Raw genomic sequence first — 19,484 nt, forward strand, 5'->3', positions numbered from 1 at the left:
AAATATTTTTCCTTAAGCTGGAAACTACCTGTGCTATCATCCCATCGCCTGAGAGATAATAAAAGAGGAAATGAGCCGGCAGTTATCCAACACCTGTGTTTAGTGGATAGTACAGATATGGCAACTTTTACCAAGGTCTGACAATTTGCAGCATCTTCCCTATTTTCTAAAAATAAAACAAACATTCAGCCATTTGTTTAGTGGCCATTTTCATTCTGAAACAAAAGTGGCAAAATGTTTAAAGAGTAACTCTACTTTCAAGGGAAAAAATTAGCAAATAAAAAAAACAAAAAAAAAACCAACAAACAAATATAATAAAAAAAGCATATACAAATACATTCTAGCCACAGAAATGTCATTTCCTGCTTGTGTGATTTGGCTAACTAATTTTCCCAGAAGTCTGCAATAAGATGCAAGTTAGATTTTTGGCATCCCCTGCAACAAAAATATCCTTTTGGGTGAGATACTTCCAAAAGGGAAATCATGTCTAGGGATGCAGACTCTGACACTTTCCTCATTATAGCCCTGCAGGTGCAGCAGCTGATATACTGGTGTATCTCAATAAATTAGAATATCATCAAAAAGTTAAATTTCAGGAACTCAATTCAGAAAGTGAAACTCATATATAGATTCATTACACACAGCATGATATATTTCACGCAGTATTACATAAGACCACAAAAAAAAAAAAAAAAAAAAAAAAAGGGATTTTTAATACAGAAATGTTGGCAAACTGAAAAGCATGTCCATGTGCACTATAGTATACACTCAATACTTGGTCTGGCTCCTTTTCCGTGGCATGGAGGTGATCAGCCTGTGGCACTGCTGAGGTGTTCTGGAAGCCCAGGTTGCTTTGATAGCAGCCTTCAGCATTGTTCGGTCTCATGTCTCTCATCTTCCTCTTGACAATATCCTACAGATTCTCTATGGGGTTTAGGTCAGACAAGTTTGCTGGCCAATCAAACACAGTGATACCATGATCATTAAACCAGGTATTGGTACTTTTGGCAGTGTGGTCAGGTGCCACTTCCTGCTGGAAAATGAAATCAGCATCTCCATAAAGCTGGTCAGCAGAGGGACGCATGAAGTGCTCTAGAATTTCCTGGTAGAGGGCTGTGATGACTTTGGACTTGACAAAACACAGTGGATCAACACCAGCAGATGACATGGCTCCCCAAATCATCACTGACTGTGGAAATGTCACACTGGACCTCATGCAGCTTGGATTCTGTACCTCTCCACTCTTCCTCCAGACTCTGGGACTTTGATTTCCAAATGAAATGCAAAATGTACTTTCATCTGAAGAGGACTTTGGACCACTGAGCAACAGCCCAGTCTTTTTTCTCCTTAGCCCAGGTAAGACAAGGAATGCAACAGTAGTAGGCCATGTCCTGGATATGTCTGTGTGTGGTGGCTCTTGCAGCATTGACACCAGCCATAGTCCACTCCTTCTGAATCTCCTCCAAATTCTTGAATGGCTTTTACTTCACAATCCTCTCAAGACTGTGCTTATCCCTGTTGCTTGTGCACCTTTTTCTACCACACTTTTTCCTTCCACTCAACTCTCCATTAATGTGCATGGATACAGCACTCTGTGAACAGCCAGCTTCTTTAGCAATGACCTTTTGTGACTCCTTGTAGAGGGTGTCAATGACCGTCTTCTGGACAACTGTCAAGTCAGCGGTCTTCCCCATGATTGTGTAACCTACTGAAGCAGACTGAGAGACCATTTAAGCCTGGGTTCATACTGATGCATTGTGGAATTCACAGCGTTTTTTGTGCGAATTCTGCAGCGCATCACAATTGCATCCCGTTCATGCGAACTGCTGCAGGTGTACATGTTAAGTCAACAACACCCTGAAATCGGTCCGCAAAACGCAGTGCGATGTGAAGAATCGGAACGCATTGGTGTGCCATGTGATCCGATTCTAGTGCGGGACAAAAAAAAAAAAAAAAAGGGTCCTGCACCTTTTTGGTGCAGATGCAGTGCGTTTGGAGTCATACAAAATGTATGGCTCCAATCGCACCGCACACAATTCGCATGTGATTTGCACAGGAAAGCGATGCGGTTCTGTGCGAATCACATGCGATGTACCGCACAAGTGTGAACCCAGGAATAAGGCTCAGGAAACCTTTACAGGTGTTGAGTTAATTAGCTGATTAGAGTGTGACACATCGGGGTTTATTTACTAAAGCTGGAGAGTCCAAAATCAGACTCACTTCTGCATAGAAACCAATCAGCTTCCAGGTTTCATTGCCAAAGCTTCATTGAACAAGCTGAGGTTAGAAGTTGATTGGTTTCTATGCAGAAGGGAGTCTGATTTTGGACTCTCCAGCTTTAGTAAATAAACCCCCATGAGTCTACAATATTGAACATTTTCACAATATTTCTGATACTGAATTTTGGGGTTTCACTAGCAGTAAGCCATAATCAAAATGAAAAGAAAGAAATGCTTGAAATCCATATAAAGTATATGCTTTGTATTGTACAAGTGTAACTAATGAGTAGTTGACCGTTTACAGTTACATTTTTTACAAGCCTTGCTCATTTTGTAGTGGATTGTACATGTGTACATTTGTAAACCTTTTGGCTGTATATGTCGCGGTGTCACCTCCCCACTGTCCAGGGAGGGACAAAGAAAATATTTCTTTGTACATTTGGGTCTCTTCTATATTACCTTGGAAAACAGTGTTGTAAAATGTGAACTTCTTTTCTCTGAATCGTTTGTTTTTTTTTTCTTTAACCGATCCTTAAAATATAAATACCAGCTATCAGTGGAAAAATTGTTCTTGTTTATACATCATGGAGCAAATGTTATTAGAATGCAGTCCATTGTGCATTGTAACAATAAAACGATTGGGGAAAATACACGCACAGGACGTTCATAATGAAACCAACCATATATAGCCAGTATAGATCAAAAAGGGACAGCACAGTGGAGGTTACATGTTCTCCCTGCGTGGGTTTCCTCTGGGTACTCCAGCTTCCTCGCACACTCCAAAGACAAGCTGGTAGGGTAATTGGCTACTGTCGAAATTGGCCCTAGTATGTATGAATGTGAGTTAGGGACCTTAGATTGTAGGCTCCATGAGGGCAGGGATTGATGTGAAAGCGCTGTGTAAATTGATGGCGCTATACAAGTACCTGTAAGAAAAATAATAAATAAAATTGTTCTGTGTGTAATGAATCTATATAATATAGGAGTTTCACTTTTTTAATTACTGAAATAAATTAACTTTTTGATGATATTCTAATTTATTGAGATGCACCTGTATATAAAATCACTCCCATAAAGATTCACTTCATGGACACAAACAGATATTTCTTCAGAGTAACAAAAAGGTAGCAATCTGTTAAAACCCTTACAATATACACTGCTCAAAAAATTAAAGGAACACTTTGAAAACACATCAGATGTCAATGGGTAAAAATCTCATGCTGGATCTCTATACGGACATGGAGTAGGTAATGTGTTAGGAACGTAAGGATGCCCCATCGTTTGATGGAAATGAAAATTATCAACCTGAGAACTGAATTCAAAGACACCCTGAAAATCAAAGTGGAAAAATGATGTAGCAGGCGAGTCCATTTTGCTGAAGTTTTATTGCAGCAACTCAAAATGGTACAAAGTAGTTTGTATGGCCCCCATGTGCTTGTATGCATGCCTGACAACATTGGGGCATGGTCCTAATGAGACAATGGATGATGTCTTGGGGTATGTACTCCCAGATCTGGACCAGGGCATCACTGAGCTCCTGGACAGTCTGAGGTGCAACCTGGCGGGGTCGGATGGACCGAAACAGGATATGGGCAGCACAGTGGCTAAATGGTTAGAATTTCCACCTGGCAATGCTAGGGTCATTGGTTCAAATCCCAACCACGGCACCACCTGCCTGGAGATTACATGTTCTCCCTGTGCCTGAGTGGGTTTCCGCTGGGTACTCCGGGTTCCTCCCACACTCCAAAGACATGCTGGCAGGTTAATTGGATCCTCTCTAAATTGGCCCTAATAGGTGTATGTATGAGTGTAAGTTAGGAACCTTAGATTGTACGCCCCTTGAGGGTTAGGGACCGATGTGAATGTTCAATATATATATATATATATATATGTAAAGCGCTGCGTAAATTGACGGCGCTATATAAGTAACTGAAATAAATAAATATCTCAGGTGTTCTATTGGATTTAGGTCAGGCGAGTGTGGGGGCCATTCAGTGGTATCAATTCCTTCATCCTCCAGGAACTGCCTGCATACACTCGCCACATGAGGCCAGGCATCCACCAGGAGGAACCCAGGATCCACTGCACCAGTATAGGGTCTGGCAATGGGTCCAAGGATTTCAACCCGATACCTAATGGCAGTCAGGGTGCCATTGTCTAGCCTGTAGAGGTCTGTGCGTCCCTCCAATGGATATGCCTCCCTAGACCATCTCTGACCCACCACCAAAACGGTCATGCTGAACCATGTTACAGGCAGAATAACGTTCTCTATGGCTTCTCCAGACCCTTTCACGTCTCACATGTGCTCAGGGTGAACCTGCTCTCATCTGTGAAAAGCACAGGGCGCCAGTGGAGGACCTGCCAATTCTGGTGTCCAATGGCAAATGCTAATCAAGCTCTATGGTGCCAGGCAGTGAGCATAGGGCCTACTAAAGGACGTTGGGCCCTCAGGCCACCCTCATGAAGTCTGTTTCTGATTGTTTGGTCAGAGACATTCATACCAGTGGCCTGCTGGAGGTCATTTTGTAGGGCTCTGACAGTGCTCATCCTGTTCCTCCTTGCACAAAGGAGCAGATATTGGTCCTGCTGATGGATTAAGGACCTTCTACAGCCCTGTCCAGCTCTCCTTGAGTAACTGCCTGTCTCCTGGAATCCCCTCCATGCTCTTGAGACTGTGCTGGTAGACACAGCAAACCTTCTGGCAATGGAACGTATTGATGTGCCATCCTGGAGGAGTTGGACTGCCTGTGCAACCTCTGTAGGGTCCAGGTATCACCTCATGCGACCAGTAGTGACACTGACCCTAGCCAAATGCAAAACTAGTGAAAAAGAGTCAGAAGAGAGGAGTAGGGAAAAAAATTTAATTGGCCCCCACCTGTAAAACCATTCCTGTTTTGGGGGTTGTCTCATTGTTGCCCATCTAGTGCACCTGTTCTTATTTTCAATAATACCAAACTGATTAACAAATTTTTTTGAGCAGTGTATATAGATCACCCAGATGGGAAGTTTTTTCTTTTCCTCAATAAAAGTGAAGTTATTCTTTACCCCCTGGCGGTATTCCCGAGTGTAGCTCGGGGTTAACTTTCAGTACCAAAAGCAATAACCCCGAGCCACACTCGGGATTACACTGCAGCGTTGCTCAGGGATTCCCTCTTGCACTTACCTTGTCCTTCGCTCCCGCGATGTCCCCCCTTCAGCGTCCCCGGCCATGTCCTCCGGTCGATGCCAGCATCCGTCTTCAGAGTTCCGTTCCCTGTAAGCAGCGGGGCATACAGGAGTCGGAACCGGCGGGAAATTCAAAATTTTTAAAAGTGACTCAATACACTAAAATCTCATAGTATAATATTACTGTATTAAAGTATTTCACATACATTTTGTCCCGAGTGCTTTGTCCTGTGCCCTGCCTGCATTTTTACTGTTCTTTCTGCCTGGAAACTGAGAAAAGTCCATGGTGTCCAAAAAGGTCAAAATCGGTTTTAGACCAGCTAGAGAACAGCGATAGGAAATTAGAACCACTTGCAGAAATGAGTGATAATGGTTCGTGGGGAAATTCATCATCAGACACTGAAAACAATTCTGCGACTAAGCTCAGTGATGTGTGAACTTGGTGCTATATTTCAAATTTCAGTGTTTTTGGTTTGATTATATTATTGAATCAATTTATTATTATATTATTATTTTTGGTGATTATTTATTATAATTTATGATTTCAGGTTTCAAATTTTATCATACCTGGGATGTTTACTAGACTCTTGTTCGGACAGATTTCAGTGAGTTATTGCTAAGAATTACAGGTCTACAATATAAAAACAACATATTTCCATGCAAAAAAATGTACCGCTTTCAGCACAGAAATACTGACATAATCAGACCGCTAGGGAGGTTAAATAGAACTGTAGCCAAAATGTTTTGGATGGGGTGGGGGAGGGTTGGATCCCCGGTAGGGTCTTTTTTTTTTTTTGCCTTTGCCTATGTCAGATTTACAAGTGTGCTGGAAAATCTCTGTGTGATCCCATCATAGCTCTGGAGAATTGTGCACATCCAGGATTGAACAGCAGTCACTTAATAGAAAAGAGTAACCCCCCCTCCTCCTCAGTCTGCTTCCCCGCTCAACATAACACATACTTCCAAAAATCTCAGTGCTTCAGGATAATAATGGACTCTTGGCTCAGACCCAGTGCAATTATTTTGCACGCATGTATTGTTTTTTTCTACATCAATGAGTGATTTAGGTTGTCGGGTCTGAAACATGGTGTGCATCTAAAGTAGATCTGCCATGAACTAGAATAAACTCCTGACGTGTCACAATATACAGTAACAGTATCATTTTTCCAAAAAGCTCCACTTTTTTTTCCAGTAAAAAGCTGTCTGGTCAGAGACTTTGCCTAGGTTTTGCTGAGGTAATCAGTCTGCTGCAGGCAGGAGGAAGCATTTCCTCAGTCTCCCTGGTGATCAGACTACAACATTGTAACTAACTGTAGAACACATCTACCTTGGATATCAGTCTCCAGGTGAACATTTTATAAACGGATCAAATCCACTAAAGAAGAAGACAATCTAAAATGTATTAATGACAGCAATGAAACGCTACACACAGCTCACCTGCAGCCAGTCAGTGTGCCAGTCTATGTACACTCCGCACAGACCAAGTCTATATATACACACGCGGCACAGTCAAGATGACATCAGCAGATAATGAGGAAATGCCCCATTGCTTGTTACTACATGAGGATGACTCCAAAAATGAAGTTGTCTTCTAGAGGTCTGTAAACCCCCCTCCTTCCCCCACCATGATAACCCTTCCTTGTGCAGCACCACATACACACTTCCTGCCCAGCTGCTGCTGTACCCCCAGGAGCTTACACTTCTCTTACACAGAGTTCTAAAGAATGGAAAGATAAAAAAGGGAACTCAAGTTAAAAAATGATTTTAGCCAAGACGATACAAGGGGGGGGGGGGGGGGAATATCAGAAAAGAAACTGAAAACAGCAAAGACCCATTTACATAGTTATATTTTAACAAGCATGTTGCAACAGGCCAAAACGCTTGTTTCCAAGTTCCCCATATGAAAAATGTATGTGCAGGTTCCCATCCCAGTGCTGCAGGGCAGCACGTTCTGAAAACTATGACACATCTGGGAGGTCCAGGGAAGTCAACAGCAGTGCACCAAACGCATGTGACATGTGCGTGTTTTGCTGCATTTTGTTACATTGGTGATCAGTGCAGTTATGAACCTTTACATTGGTGTGGGGTGTAGAAGGGAACCCTTACATTAGTGTTAAAGAGGACCTTCAGCATTTAGTAAAGTTTAACCATTTGCCCTCCTGAGGATTTACCCCCCTTCCTGACCAGGGCATTTTTTCTGATATGGCACTGTAATACTTTAACTGACAATTGCGCGGTCACGCAACGCTGCACCCAAATGAAATGTACGTCCTTTTTTCCCCACAAATAGAGCTTTATTTCGGTGGCATTTTTTATTTTTTTGTGATACAAACAAAAAAAGACCAACAATTTTGATAAAAAAAAAACAAAAAAAAAACCAATATTTTTTACCTTTTCTATTAACCGCTAGCCTACAGGGCACTTCTACCCCCTTCCTGCCCAGGCCAATTTCCAGCTTTCAGCGCTGTCACACTTTGAATGACAATTGCGCAGTCATGCAACACTGTACCCATATGAAATTTAAAAAATGTTTTTGTGACAGATAGAGTTTTATTTTGGCGGCATTTAATCACCTCTGGGTTTTTTATTTTTTCTTAAACAAACCAAAAACCACTGAAAATTTTGAAAAAAAAAACCAAAACGTTTTTTTCTTAGTTTTTGTTATAAAATTTTGTAAATAAGTGATTTTTCTCCTTCACTGATGTGCGCTAATGAAGCTGCAGTGGTGGGCACTGATAGGCTGCACCGATGGACACTGATAGGTGGCATTGATGAGGAGGCACTAGTAGGTGGCACTGATGGGCATTGACAGGCATCACTGATGGGCACTGAAAGGCAGCACTGATACATGGCACTGATAGGCGGCACTGACAGGCAGCTCAGATGGGCACTGATATGTGGCATTGATGTGCACTGGTAGGCACTGATATGTGGCATTGATGTGGCACTGATGGGCACTGGCACGAGGCACTGATAAGCATTGACACAAGGCACTGATGGACACTGACAGGTGACACTGCTGGGGCTACACTGATCATCAGGGCACACTGATCATCAGTGCCCTGATGATCAGTGTACATGTCCCCTCCGTGGACATGTCAGCGTGACAGCTCGAGAGGAGAGAAATGCCGATAACCGGCATTTCTCTGTTTACATGTGATCAGCTGTGATTGGACACAGCTGATCACATTACCGAGCCGACATCTTCGGCTCTTTCCGTGATTGGTGATCTGGTGGGACACAGCGCACCGTCGATCGCCGCGCTGTGCGCTCCCAGAGCAAGAGAACCACCTTGCGCCCGTCATTGGACTATATGGCGGGCGGGAGGTGGTTAAAACATGTCCAGTAAAAAATAAAATCAAATTTCGTCATAAATTTAGGCCAAAATGTATTCTGCTACATGTCTTTGCTTAAAAAAAATCCCAATACATATAACTTAATTGGTTTACATGAAAGTTATAGCATCTACAAATGGCGGTATATATATATACACACTGGAATTTTTTTTTTTTTTACTAGTAATGGCAGCGATCAGTGACTTACAGCAGGCATTCTGACACTGGGGGGGGGGACTGACTTGGTGTCACTGACAATACAGTGATCAGAGCTAATAAAAAGCACTGGCACTGGGCAGGAAGGGGTTAACATCTGGGGCGATCAAAGGGTTAACTGTGTGCTGTTTTACGATGTTGGCTGTGTGTGTGCTTCGCTGTAAGCACACTGCTTTGTATGGCTCTGCTATACAGAGCCATACAAAGCAGTGTGCAGAAGCTGACAGGGGAGAGATCTGTATTGTTTACATACAGGTCTCTGTCCCGTCAGAGATACTTGGCGATCACCAGGTGTCGGCAAGTCATCACCGGCTGGGACCTGGTGATTGACAGCCGAGGCCATGAACGGTGGAGCAGGTACAGCATGCATGACACACACACACACACACACACACACACACACACACACACACACACTTAAAAGTAGGGATGCACCTATGTATCGGCTGAAAATAGGGTTATCTACATTTTTACGATAGGAAAATAGGTACAGACAACGGTGCTGATACATGCAAAGTCACCTCTCATAGACTTTCTGTTTCAATATTTTTATTAAGAAAGTTTTGTTTTAAGAATACAACAAGCTCAAGATACGCCCACGCAGGGGCAGAGCATAACAATAACACAGAACAGATACATCCTGCTGACTTGTATTAGCCAAATAACAAAATGTCCAATGACATCAAGGAGGGACGGCAAAAAGCCGAACCAAATAATAGCAGCAGTAATCCAACATAGTACCGGAAAAAGAAAAAAACAAAAAGGAATCAGAAAGAAAACATGGAGGAAAGAGAAACTAGAAGAATCATGGATCCAGGGCTAGCACAGGCAGCAACTATAAGAGGCCATAACTAGTAGGGGGCAGGGATGGCAAGGAATAACGTATCCAAGGTTCCCAAACCTTAAGGAATCTCGGATGAGAATCATGAAGAATGCTAGACATCTGTTCATTGATCAACATGGCATTCATCCGGGTCTTCACCCCCTGGAAGACAACCAAAGGGGTTCTCCAAGCTTGAGCTATAGCACGTTTGGCTGAAATAAATAGGTAGGATGCCAATTTCTGCTGAGACCTAGACAAACCCAAAATTGGGTAATGCAGGAGGGCCACCCTTGCATCCCTACGGACCGTAATATGAAATAGCATTTGTAGCAAACCAAAGACCCTAGACCAATCATGGGCACGACCACTAAATGTGCAAGACGTCACCGCGTAGACCACAGTTCCGGAAACACCTATCTCCTCCAGTTGGATTAAAGTGAGCAGTCCGAGACCCAGTACCACCGCAGGAGAACTTTGTAGGCCACCGCAAGAGTGACTGTATTGAATAAACATTTTGCCACCATTCCCCAGGCCCTATGCCAATCCTCTGCCACAATCGAGACACCCAGATCTCGCTCCCATTGAGAGACATAAGACAGGGGTGGTGAGGAGGACCTACTTTTAAGGGAGGCATAAATTACAGAAAAGAGACCAGGGGACCCTGGGGAGTGCTGACAAACGTGCTCAAAGGGCGTTTTGTGGTAAGGGTATGTAGAGGTACGACGGAGGGAAAGGACTCAGTGGCGCAATTGCAAATACCGATAATATTCCCGTGGCGGGACCCCCCTTGATTCTCGAAGAGACTCCGATGATGGAAATGTACGAGCGCTCAGAAAATCATGTACAATGACAAAGCCAAGGGAGGTCCACCACGAGAAAGAAGGGGGATGTTCTAGGCCTGGTGGAAATAAAGGATTATGTGTAATCGGCAAAAGAGGTAGAAATGATGAAATCAAATTACCCGAATATTTTACAGAATCCCAGGATCGTAAACTGTGAAGCATGATAGGGCTCAAGTCCGGAGGGCGCAACTTAGGCGGGAGCCAAAGCAATGTAGTTAAGGAAAGCGGAGCACAGTTGGGTAATTCCAGGAGTACCCATAACAGAATATCTGACGTGGCAAGAAGCATAGACAACTGGGAGATTTGAGCCACCAAATAGTATCTAGAAACATGTGGAACTCCCAAATCTCCCAGTAATCTATGAGTATACAGAGTGGCTCTAGGCACTCTGGGACGTTTATGAGCCCAAATAAAAACGGAGAATCCGGCTTTGTAGTACACGAAGAAAAGACGCAGGGACCTGAATAGGGAGAGTGCGGAAAATGTACAGGATCTTCGGCAAGATAGTCATCCTTTCTCATAGACTTTCATGCAAAACGCCCCCTAGTGACTTCAATGCAAAATTGCATCTCAGACTTTCATGCAAAAACACCCCCTAGTGACTTCAATGGAAGAATCCCCAGCCACATTAATTACATTTTAAAAAATTTTTAAAAACACTGTCCGTTTTGGTTTCTGTTTTCATCCAAGTGCATCCTGCATTTTCGGTTCGGTTTAGGCACCAGAATTTTCATTTCAGTGCACCACTAGTTTAAAATGGTTCTAAAGCCTAAATGTTTTTTTTTACCTTAACACATTCTATGCATTAAGGTTAAAAAAAACAAAAGAAACAAAAACACACCTTCTCAGGTCCACACAGTAAACAGCAATGTGTACTGGTAGAGGGATATGAACTTCCCTTCCCTCTTCTGGAACAAAAAAACTGAGCCAGGCTGAGCATTGCCCAACCATTCATAGGGAGCTTTGTATTTTTTAAATTAATACAAGGTCTACTCTGATTGGCTGAGGCAGAGATTGTGATGTCATGTGCCTGCCTCTCCAACTAGGCAACGTTGGCAGGACAGAACATATATCTTCGTACAGCGGTTAGCAAATAGGTACAGTGTATCTAAACCCAAGAAAAATACAATATATTGCAGTTTACCAGTCTTTAGATGTGGTGACTACATTAGTCTTCTTTTTTCCCCTCTTTTCTTTTGACCTGGTATTCCTGCCAGTAACACACTTCATGTCCTAGGGTGACAACACTCAGTCACTATGAGTGAATCTATAGAAAAACAGCATGGTCACCTTAAGACAGAGCTACAGAACACCAACCTCCTACCGTCCATTTATGGGGGTGTGCTGTAGTCCTCAGAGATAGCTGAGAACAATGTAACTGATAGGAATGCAGCACAGGTAGAGAGCACAGGAAGTTATCAGCTCACTGGATTTCTGGAAGATCTATGGGAATTATTTTTTTTTAAATACTTATTGATCAGATAGAACAAAAAACACTTTTAATATTATAGTTAAACTGAAAGGGAGCAAATAGGGAGGAGTTCATTGTTCAGGTGTGTATACATTTCATCTCAGGCAGAAATTTTCCAACATGCTGGAAAATTGCAGAATCTGTATGACTAATGGGATGAAAGATTGTCCTTGTCTAGTGGAAGTACTTCTCAGGAACACCCACACAGCGGCTTATTCATGTAATGATTGAATTAGATCATGTAGAGGCAGCATCACGCATGGAATAATAAAGATGCAGGTCAGGAGGTTCATTTATTATACCTTTCAGAGGCTGTAGACTACTGCAAAACTGTAAAAAAAAAAAAAAAAATCTACTACATAAAAATAAAACCCAATGCCAACTAAAACAAATAAGAAATGTGTACTTTCTGTATAAACTAATGATATGAATCCTATGCATAAATCCCTATCATCAATAACGCATGTATTCAAAAGATACTGAAAGGTTTTGACAAAAATACTCAGCCCAAACAAATTAGAGACAAGTGCAAATCAAAAGTCCCTGTACACCTCTCAATATTATAGGAGGTCTAGGAGCACACTATTGAGGTCCCACGCAGTATTCTATCTTCCTGTGCAGGCATCATGCTGCATCAGCACATCCAGGGTTAAGAGGAGAAACACCCTTGTAGCTCCCAGATTAATAATAGCAATAGAAAAAACACCAAAAAAAACAGTGCTGTCTGTATTTATTAGAAGGTATCCCACATCACTTAAAACCACTTGGATAATAAAAGACAGACGCCGCTTTAGGAGAAAAATACATCCATCCATCCAGCTTCAATAGCCTTCTCTGCCCACCTCTATGCAGCCGACCTAGTGCATCTGCAGAGCTGGTCAGCTGGAAGGTGCTGGTAACATCAGAGAACCGCAGCCAAAAGGATACTGGTGACAGTGTCCATGAAGCTCTGCCCCTTACGCGTTCCGTCCAACAACTTTTTAGGGCTCATGTACACTGCAGCTGATAAACTCACGTTCAGGAGATTTTCTGTGTTTTTTTCAGCAGCCCCTAAACTCTCCCTAATGTTTTCCTATGTGTCCATGTACACTATGTCATTTACAGGCAGTTGCGTTTACAGTCTGTTTTTGAATGCACCAAACTTACGTTCAGGAGTAGATTTTACCGGTGTTTCAAATGCCAAACGTTTGAAAACGCGGTGAACCGTGTTTATAAGCATTTGCGTTTAGAAACGTTTTTTAGCTGTTCCATGTCCAGAGCCTTTTGTCATCATCACAAAATGCATGCAAAGTGTTTTCCATGTATTCAAATGGACCTAGTACACCAGCGCAGTCAGTTCCAAGTTTCGTGTGAAGGAAAAAATGGTAGAACGTGCCACATTATGCTCATGATGGGATCCATAGTGAATACAACCAGAAAAGACAGGTCATCTCAACACATACTGCGCTCTCTGCTTCTGCTCTCTCTATTCCTCTCAAAATGTCTTTGGAGATGGCCTTACATTCTGCCCTCTCTCAAAATGTCTGAAATAGTTATTTTTTTACTATTTTTCAGTGCATTCTGGGCATTTGGGAAGGTCTCCTGAGTTTATCTTTTAAAAACATTTCTAAACGCAAAAACACGATATGCGAACACGGTTAAACTAACGTTTTTTAACCTACGTTTTCCAGCAGTCAGTTTCCATCGTTCAGAAGAGTTTTCCAAATCCAAACGCCCCATGTACACGAGTCCTTATACCCAAGACAGATAGGGCTTTACTTTGGATATCTATATTTTTCTTTTCTTTTCTTTTTTGAGAACAGTAAAAAAATGACAAGGTTGCATTTCCCTGTAACTTTCTCTAGCACAACATTTCCACAATGTGCACACAGCCATATATTTACTGCAAAATAAAAACAACAAAATCTGCTGAATAATGTCCCATCAGTGCCACTGTTATGTAACATAGTGGAATGGTAAAGCTCAAAGGGCAGTTTTGGGTTTTAGTGTAGTAGTGTAGGAGATTTACTCCCCTTTCGATGGGCACAGGGTAAGTCAGCAATAGATCACTATAGCAGTGATCTACTGTGCTAAAACAGGGCTCAACAAATCCCAGGCGCCAAGTCAACTAGATTCACACATATTTGTACCGAAATCTCAATATCATTCTGGTTTCTGTGCGATTTCAGTACAGGTGCGATTTTGTCTCTCTCTCTCGCTCCCAATGACTGCCTTCCATTGACTTCCATGCAAAATTGCACCCCATTCACTTCAATGCAAAACACCTCCCATTTGCTTCAATGCAAAAATGCCTCCCACTGACTTCAATGCAAAAACTCCTGTCAATAGCAATCCTATATGAACACTTATCTCTGCATGCCACTGTACGCTATCACCTCCAAGGCTGGAACGCACTGCTATAAACTCGCACAAGGCCCTTTACGTACTGACACTCAAAACGCAATGCGTGTGGATCGCATTTGTGTGAACCACCTCAATAGGAACACATAGTATCTGGCCTGTCATGAGAATCTGTGAGTTTGAAATGCATCTAGAATCGCATATGTGTGAAATGCATCTAGAATCGCACCAGGGCGGCCCCATTCACACCTGGGTGTTTTGGGATAGCGGAAAAAATTCCTGCGATCGCTAACCGCAGGTTCAGGTGCCATTATTTTCAATGGCACCTAAAACATGGTGCAGTTTAGACATGATTGTGGCACGGCAAATCGCTTTGCGTGAAGCTTGACACCCATAATTCCCTTGCCACTTTTGTACTGACATCCCACGTTACCCTAGCTGGCTCCTAGATTCACAGCAGATTTGTCAAGCCCTGCGGTAAGGAGAGGCTGGACAGAGCTGTAACAGTTCCAAGTGACGCACCTCCTACCATTCAGAAAAGCTGGCCATAAAAGGAGCAATTTGATTTCCTGCAAGCGTCTATGGCCATCTTTACTGAATGATAGGAAGCATCATAGAACTTCCTAGAGCAAAGCAGCTCAACCTTTTGAAGAGCGAGGGCCACTTACGTGTTTTGGTAATGGGTCGTGGGCCACAATAAAATGAAATGGTTCAGAAATTCGATTTTTTTAAAATTTTGTAACATATTACATTCTAAATATGGGGTGTAACATGTTAGGAAAGGTGGACTTATCCTTTAAGCTGGCCATACACAATTTGATTGTACAATCTCCATTAAATTTACCAACACAATAAATATATGAGGACAGACCTAAGCGATCTGTTTTGTATCAGTTCAGGGACGCCCTCCACTATATAGTTGCACAATCTGTAAACGCAGGCAACCCTGCATTTCTGATAAACAACTAGCAGTGAAGCTAAACAGGTTTCTGCTTCCCCCAGGAGCCAGGACAGTGTCTATCAGAAGCTTCTAGGAGAGGCAATTTGCTTCATTAATGGCATACAATAATAGATTTGTTTTTCTGGTTGGCAGTGCATGCTGGGAGTTGTAGTTCGGTAGCATCTACAGTGACATGAGGTGTCCAGTATATGGGAAGGAAAACATGACAGCCGTGGCGGGGTGGCAGCTGGGGAGGATTTAGGGCAGCAGAGGAACAGAACAATTCACAGCTATGCTGCACAAAGTGACTGAAGGTCAACTCCACCCAAAACAAACATTTCAGTTTTGCGAGTGCAGGCACACTCTGGATTTTTATCTCTGAGACCCAGCTACTGACTCTCCCAACCACACCAGTGTGTCCCCAGCCTCCCTTCTGTTTTGAAGCACCCGTCGCCCAGGGAGAAACCATCTATGGTTACCCACAAATGTGAGGTTGACCAGAGGCGGCTCAGTACACAAGGCTCCATTTAAAACCAAAATATTACTTTTGGATGGACTAGCCCTTTAAAATGCTGCCTCCCATACTGTAGCACGGTGTGCCAGTTTCTGTGATAATGAGGGGTCGGCTGTCAACATGTAATGATTTCATATTACGGAGGCTGACTGGAGGCCACAAATATCACCACACTCCATACTAATAGTGCTTAATTACAGGTCACCCTGCAGCCACTTCACCCCGACCCTGCTCCGCCAGATGGCAAGAAGAAATGTGCCACCGGCTTGTTCACACGGGAAGTCAAGTAAAGGCTCGCCGACAGCTGGACTTCCGGGAGAGACATTCACATTACATAAATACCACCCATAGCCAATACACATCACTGCATTAGAGTGCAAGCTCCTCTGGTGCAGAGACTGATGTAACTGGCTCAGTGATCTCTGTACAGCACTGCACAATATGTCAGAGCTATATAAATGTAGAATAGTGTGTGACTGTGGTGGGACATTAGAGTGTAAGCTCACCTGGTGCAGAGACTGATGTAACTGGCTCAGTGTTCTCTGTACAGCACTGCAGAATATGTCAGAGCTATATAAATGTAGAATGTTAATAATAATGACTGGGGTGGGACATTAGAGCGTAAGCTCCTCTGGTGCAAAGAAAAAATGGGACTGGCTCAGTGTTCTCTGTACAGCACAATATGTCAGAGCTATATAAATGTATAATGATAGTGTGTGACTGTGGTGGGGACAGTAAAGTGTAAGCTCCTCTGGTACAGAGACTGATGTGACTGGCTCAGTGTTCTCTGTACAGCACTATGGACAATGTCAGAGCTATATAAATGTAGAATGTTGATAATAATATTGATTGGGGTGGGACATTAGAGTGTAAGCTCCTCTGGTGCAGAGATTGATGTGATTGTCTCAATACTACAACATAGGACAGAACTATATAAATGTATAATAAAAACAGGGTGTGACTGTTGGGACATTGGAATGTAAGCTCCTGTGGTACAGAGACTGATGTGACTGGCTCAGTGTTCTTCATACAGCACTATGGAATATGTCAGAGATATATAAATGTATAATAATAGGTGTGTGACCGTGGTGGGACGTTAGAGTGTAAGCTCCTCTGTTGCAGAGACTGATATGACTGCTCAGTGTTCTCTGTACAGCACTGCACAATATGTCAGAGATATATAAATGTATAATAATAATAGGGTGTGACTGTGGTGGGACATTGGAGTGTAAGCTCCTGTGGTGCACAGACTGATGAGACTGGCTCAGTGCTCTCTGTACAGCACTATGGAATATGTCAGAGATATATAAATGTATAATAAAATATATAAACATTTGTATAATATGTATTTCAATATATAATGTACATACAAAATGTATAACAATAATCTAGAATGACTGTAAGCAGAAATCAGGTGAAGTATTTGGCATTTCCTCCTCACCCATCAGTATCCTGAACAATGGCTTTGCAGAGAACATGACCAATTATCTTCTTGCCGCCTTGGGGTTACACGTGGTCACATGACAGTGGTGGTTGTCAGGTGTGACCAGCAGCATGCCTGGTGACAGGCAGCAGGAAGTGACAGTGGTACTGCCCCTTTAAGAACCCTTCGCCCTCCGCTGTAGATGGGGCTCCCCCATACAGGAGGGTGGGATCAGGCAGGGAAAGAGTTAATTCTCCCCCTCCAGCCATTGTGCAGGAACTGCCATCTCCAGGCAGAACTGTCATTTGTACAAAAGAGAATTCAATCCCTGGAGGATCCTTCCTTCGGTAGGTGACCCCACTCTACCCCTCAGGGGTCACACACAGGCCAGGGTACCCCAAATGATCCCAGATCACTTACCTGACACAGATCACCCCACTCAGTACAGCGGATCCTCAGTGTGCTTCCTCCTCCTCCCCCCCCACTCACATGATCCAGCCCGTAGTGCTGCCTCTTAAAGGGACAGTCCCTCATAGAGTCACCTGCATGAAGTTCCTGAAGCCGGACTTCCCCGTTTTATAAAGATGTCACAGGTCTTAGAGCCTTAGAGATTGTACAATGTCCCCTTAGATCTATTAACAACTATGTAGTACAAAGGTAGTCCACGTGTATTAAATATAGAGAACATGTTGGGACTTGTAGTCCTCCTGTGTATAATATGCAGCGTATACGGGGTGCGCCGGAACTTGCAGCCCTCCTGTGTATAGTATATGGGGTGTTTCCCGTGACTTGCAGCCCTCGTGTGTATACTATACAGCGTATACGGGGTGCGCCGGGACTTGCAGCCCTCCTGTGTATAATATATACAGCGTATATGGGGTGTGCCAGGACTTGCAGCCCTCCTGTGTACAATATGCAGCATATACAAGGTGTGCCAAGGCTTGTAGCCCTCCTGTGTATATTATACAGCGTATACGGGGTGTGCTGGGACTTGTAGTCCTCCTGTGTATAATTTCCAGTGTATATAGGGTGTGCTGGGACTTGTAGTCCTCCTGTGTATAATTTCCAGTGTATATAGGGTGTGCTGGGACTTGTAGTCCTCCTGTGTATAATTTCCATTGTATATAGGGTGTGATGGGACTTGTAGTCCTCCTGTGTATAATTTCCAGTGTATACGGGGTGTGCTGGGACTTGTAGTCCTCCTGTGTATAATTTCCAGTGTATACAGGGTGTGCTCAGACTTGTAATATATACTGTGTTTACAGGACATAGAGGACTGGTGGGTCACCTGTCCATGTGTGGCTGTCTGGTGTCCATGTAAGTGAATGGTCGGAGCTTTGAGCGGTCTGGTATGCTATGAGGACGGAGCGTGCCCGCTGTGTTATGACAGATATAAATAGATTACCGTCAGCTCGCCGTATGGAGCAATCATTACCCAACCTCCAATGTTTATGGCTGAACGTTCACCTCATATACCCAGGAGCACGTTGACCCCTACGTAGCCGGAGTGTAACTAGAATCCCACCTGAACCTCTCATATACTGGAAATGTAGATTAAATTGCAGCTGCCCCAAACGCCCGTTTTAGGGTGGATCACACCTCAGTTTATTACACCCGGCAGCCCCGAGGGACAATGTACCCGGACGCTGATGAATGCTGTAGTAGTCCATTGATTCTTCCTGTCATTCAGTAACTACCTGCCTGTACAAGGATAGGAGCAGACAGTCTGCCAGTGTCTGTGATTGCACCCCTGAGCTGCTGATTGCGGCTGCAATGCTTTAAAGGCACTTAATAAAAAAAATAAATAATGAAAGCACATTTTTTTTTTACCTACACATGTGCATGTATTATTATTATTATTTTTAACAAGGTGAACTTATCCTTTAAATTTCTATTATCAGCCTTGATGTAATGTATATATATATATATATAAGAGAGGGAGTGAAACACCATTCCTGGACAACATGCTGTTCTAGGAATCAGCCAGTGCCGGTCACATGACCAAAAGCTATGGCGTCTGCATGAAGAGGATTGGCTGATGCTGTGTAGTAACAAGGCTTGCAAGCCAATAGAGACACAGCTCACAATGTATTTTATATACACAACCCCTGGGAAAAAGTACCTTAGCTTGTACGCCCCTTGAGGGTTAGGGACTGATGTGAATGTACAATATATATGTAAATTGATGGCGCTATA

At 43.2% G+C, this 19,484-nt stretch overlaps 1 protein-coding gene across 2 annotated transcripts in view; it reads right to left on the reverse strand.

Annotated features, from left to right (window-relative positions):
* Positions 1–17,837, reverse strand: part of BID (BH3 interacting domain death agonist) — a 30,589-nt gene extending 12,752 nt beyond the window's left edge. Inside the window, exon 1 of one of the 2 annotated variants that reach the window (XM_089671850.1) lies at positions 17,709–17,837. In XM_089671850.1, coding sequence (XP_089527976.1) covers positions 17,709–17,822 — 114 coding nt within the window. In that variant the 5' untranslated portion in view covers positions 17,823–17,837. Of the gene's footprint in view, positions 1–6,821; positions 6,953–17,708 lie in introns of those variants that run through there. The other variant, XM_089671852.1, reaches the window with a different exon arrangement.
* Between the last annotated feature and the right edge of the window lie 1,647 nt (positions 17,838–19,484).

The sequence above is a fragment of the Staurois parvus genome, unplaced genomic scaffold, assembly GCF_062004578.1.
Source record: "Staurois parvus isolate SC_StPar_1 unplaced genomic scaffold, SC_StPar_1.0 ptg000114l, whole genome shotgun sequence".
In the NCBI taxonomy this organism is placed as follows: domain Eukaryota; kingdom Metazoa; phylum Chordata; class Amphibia; order Anura; family Ranidae; genus Staurois; species Staurois parvus.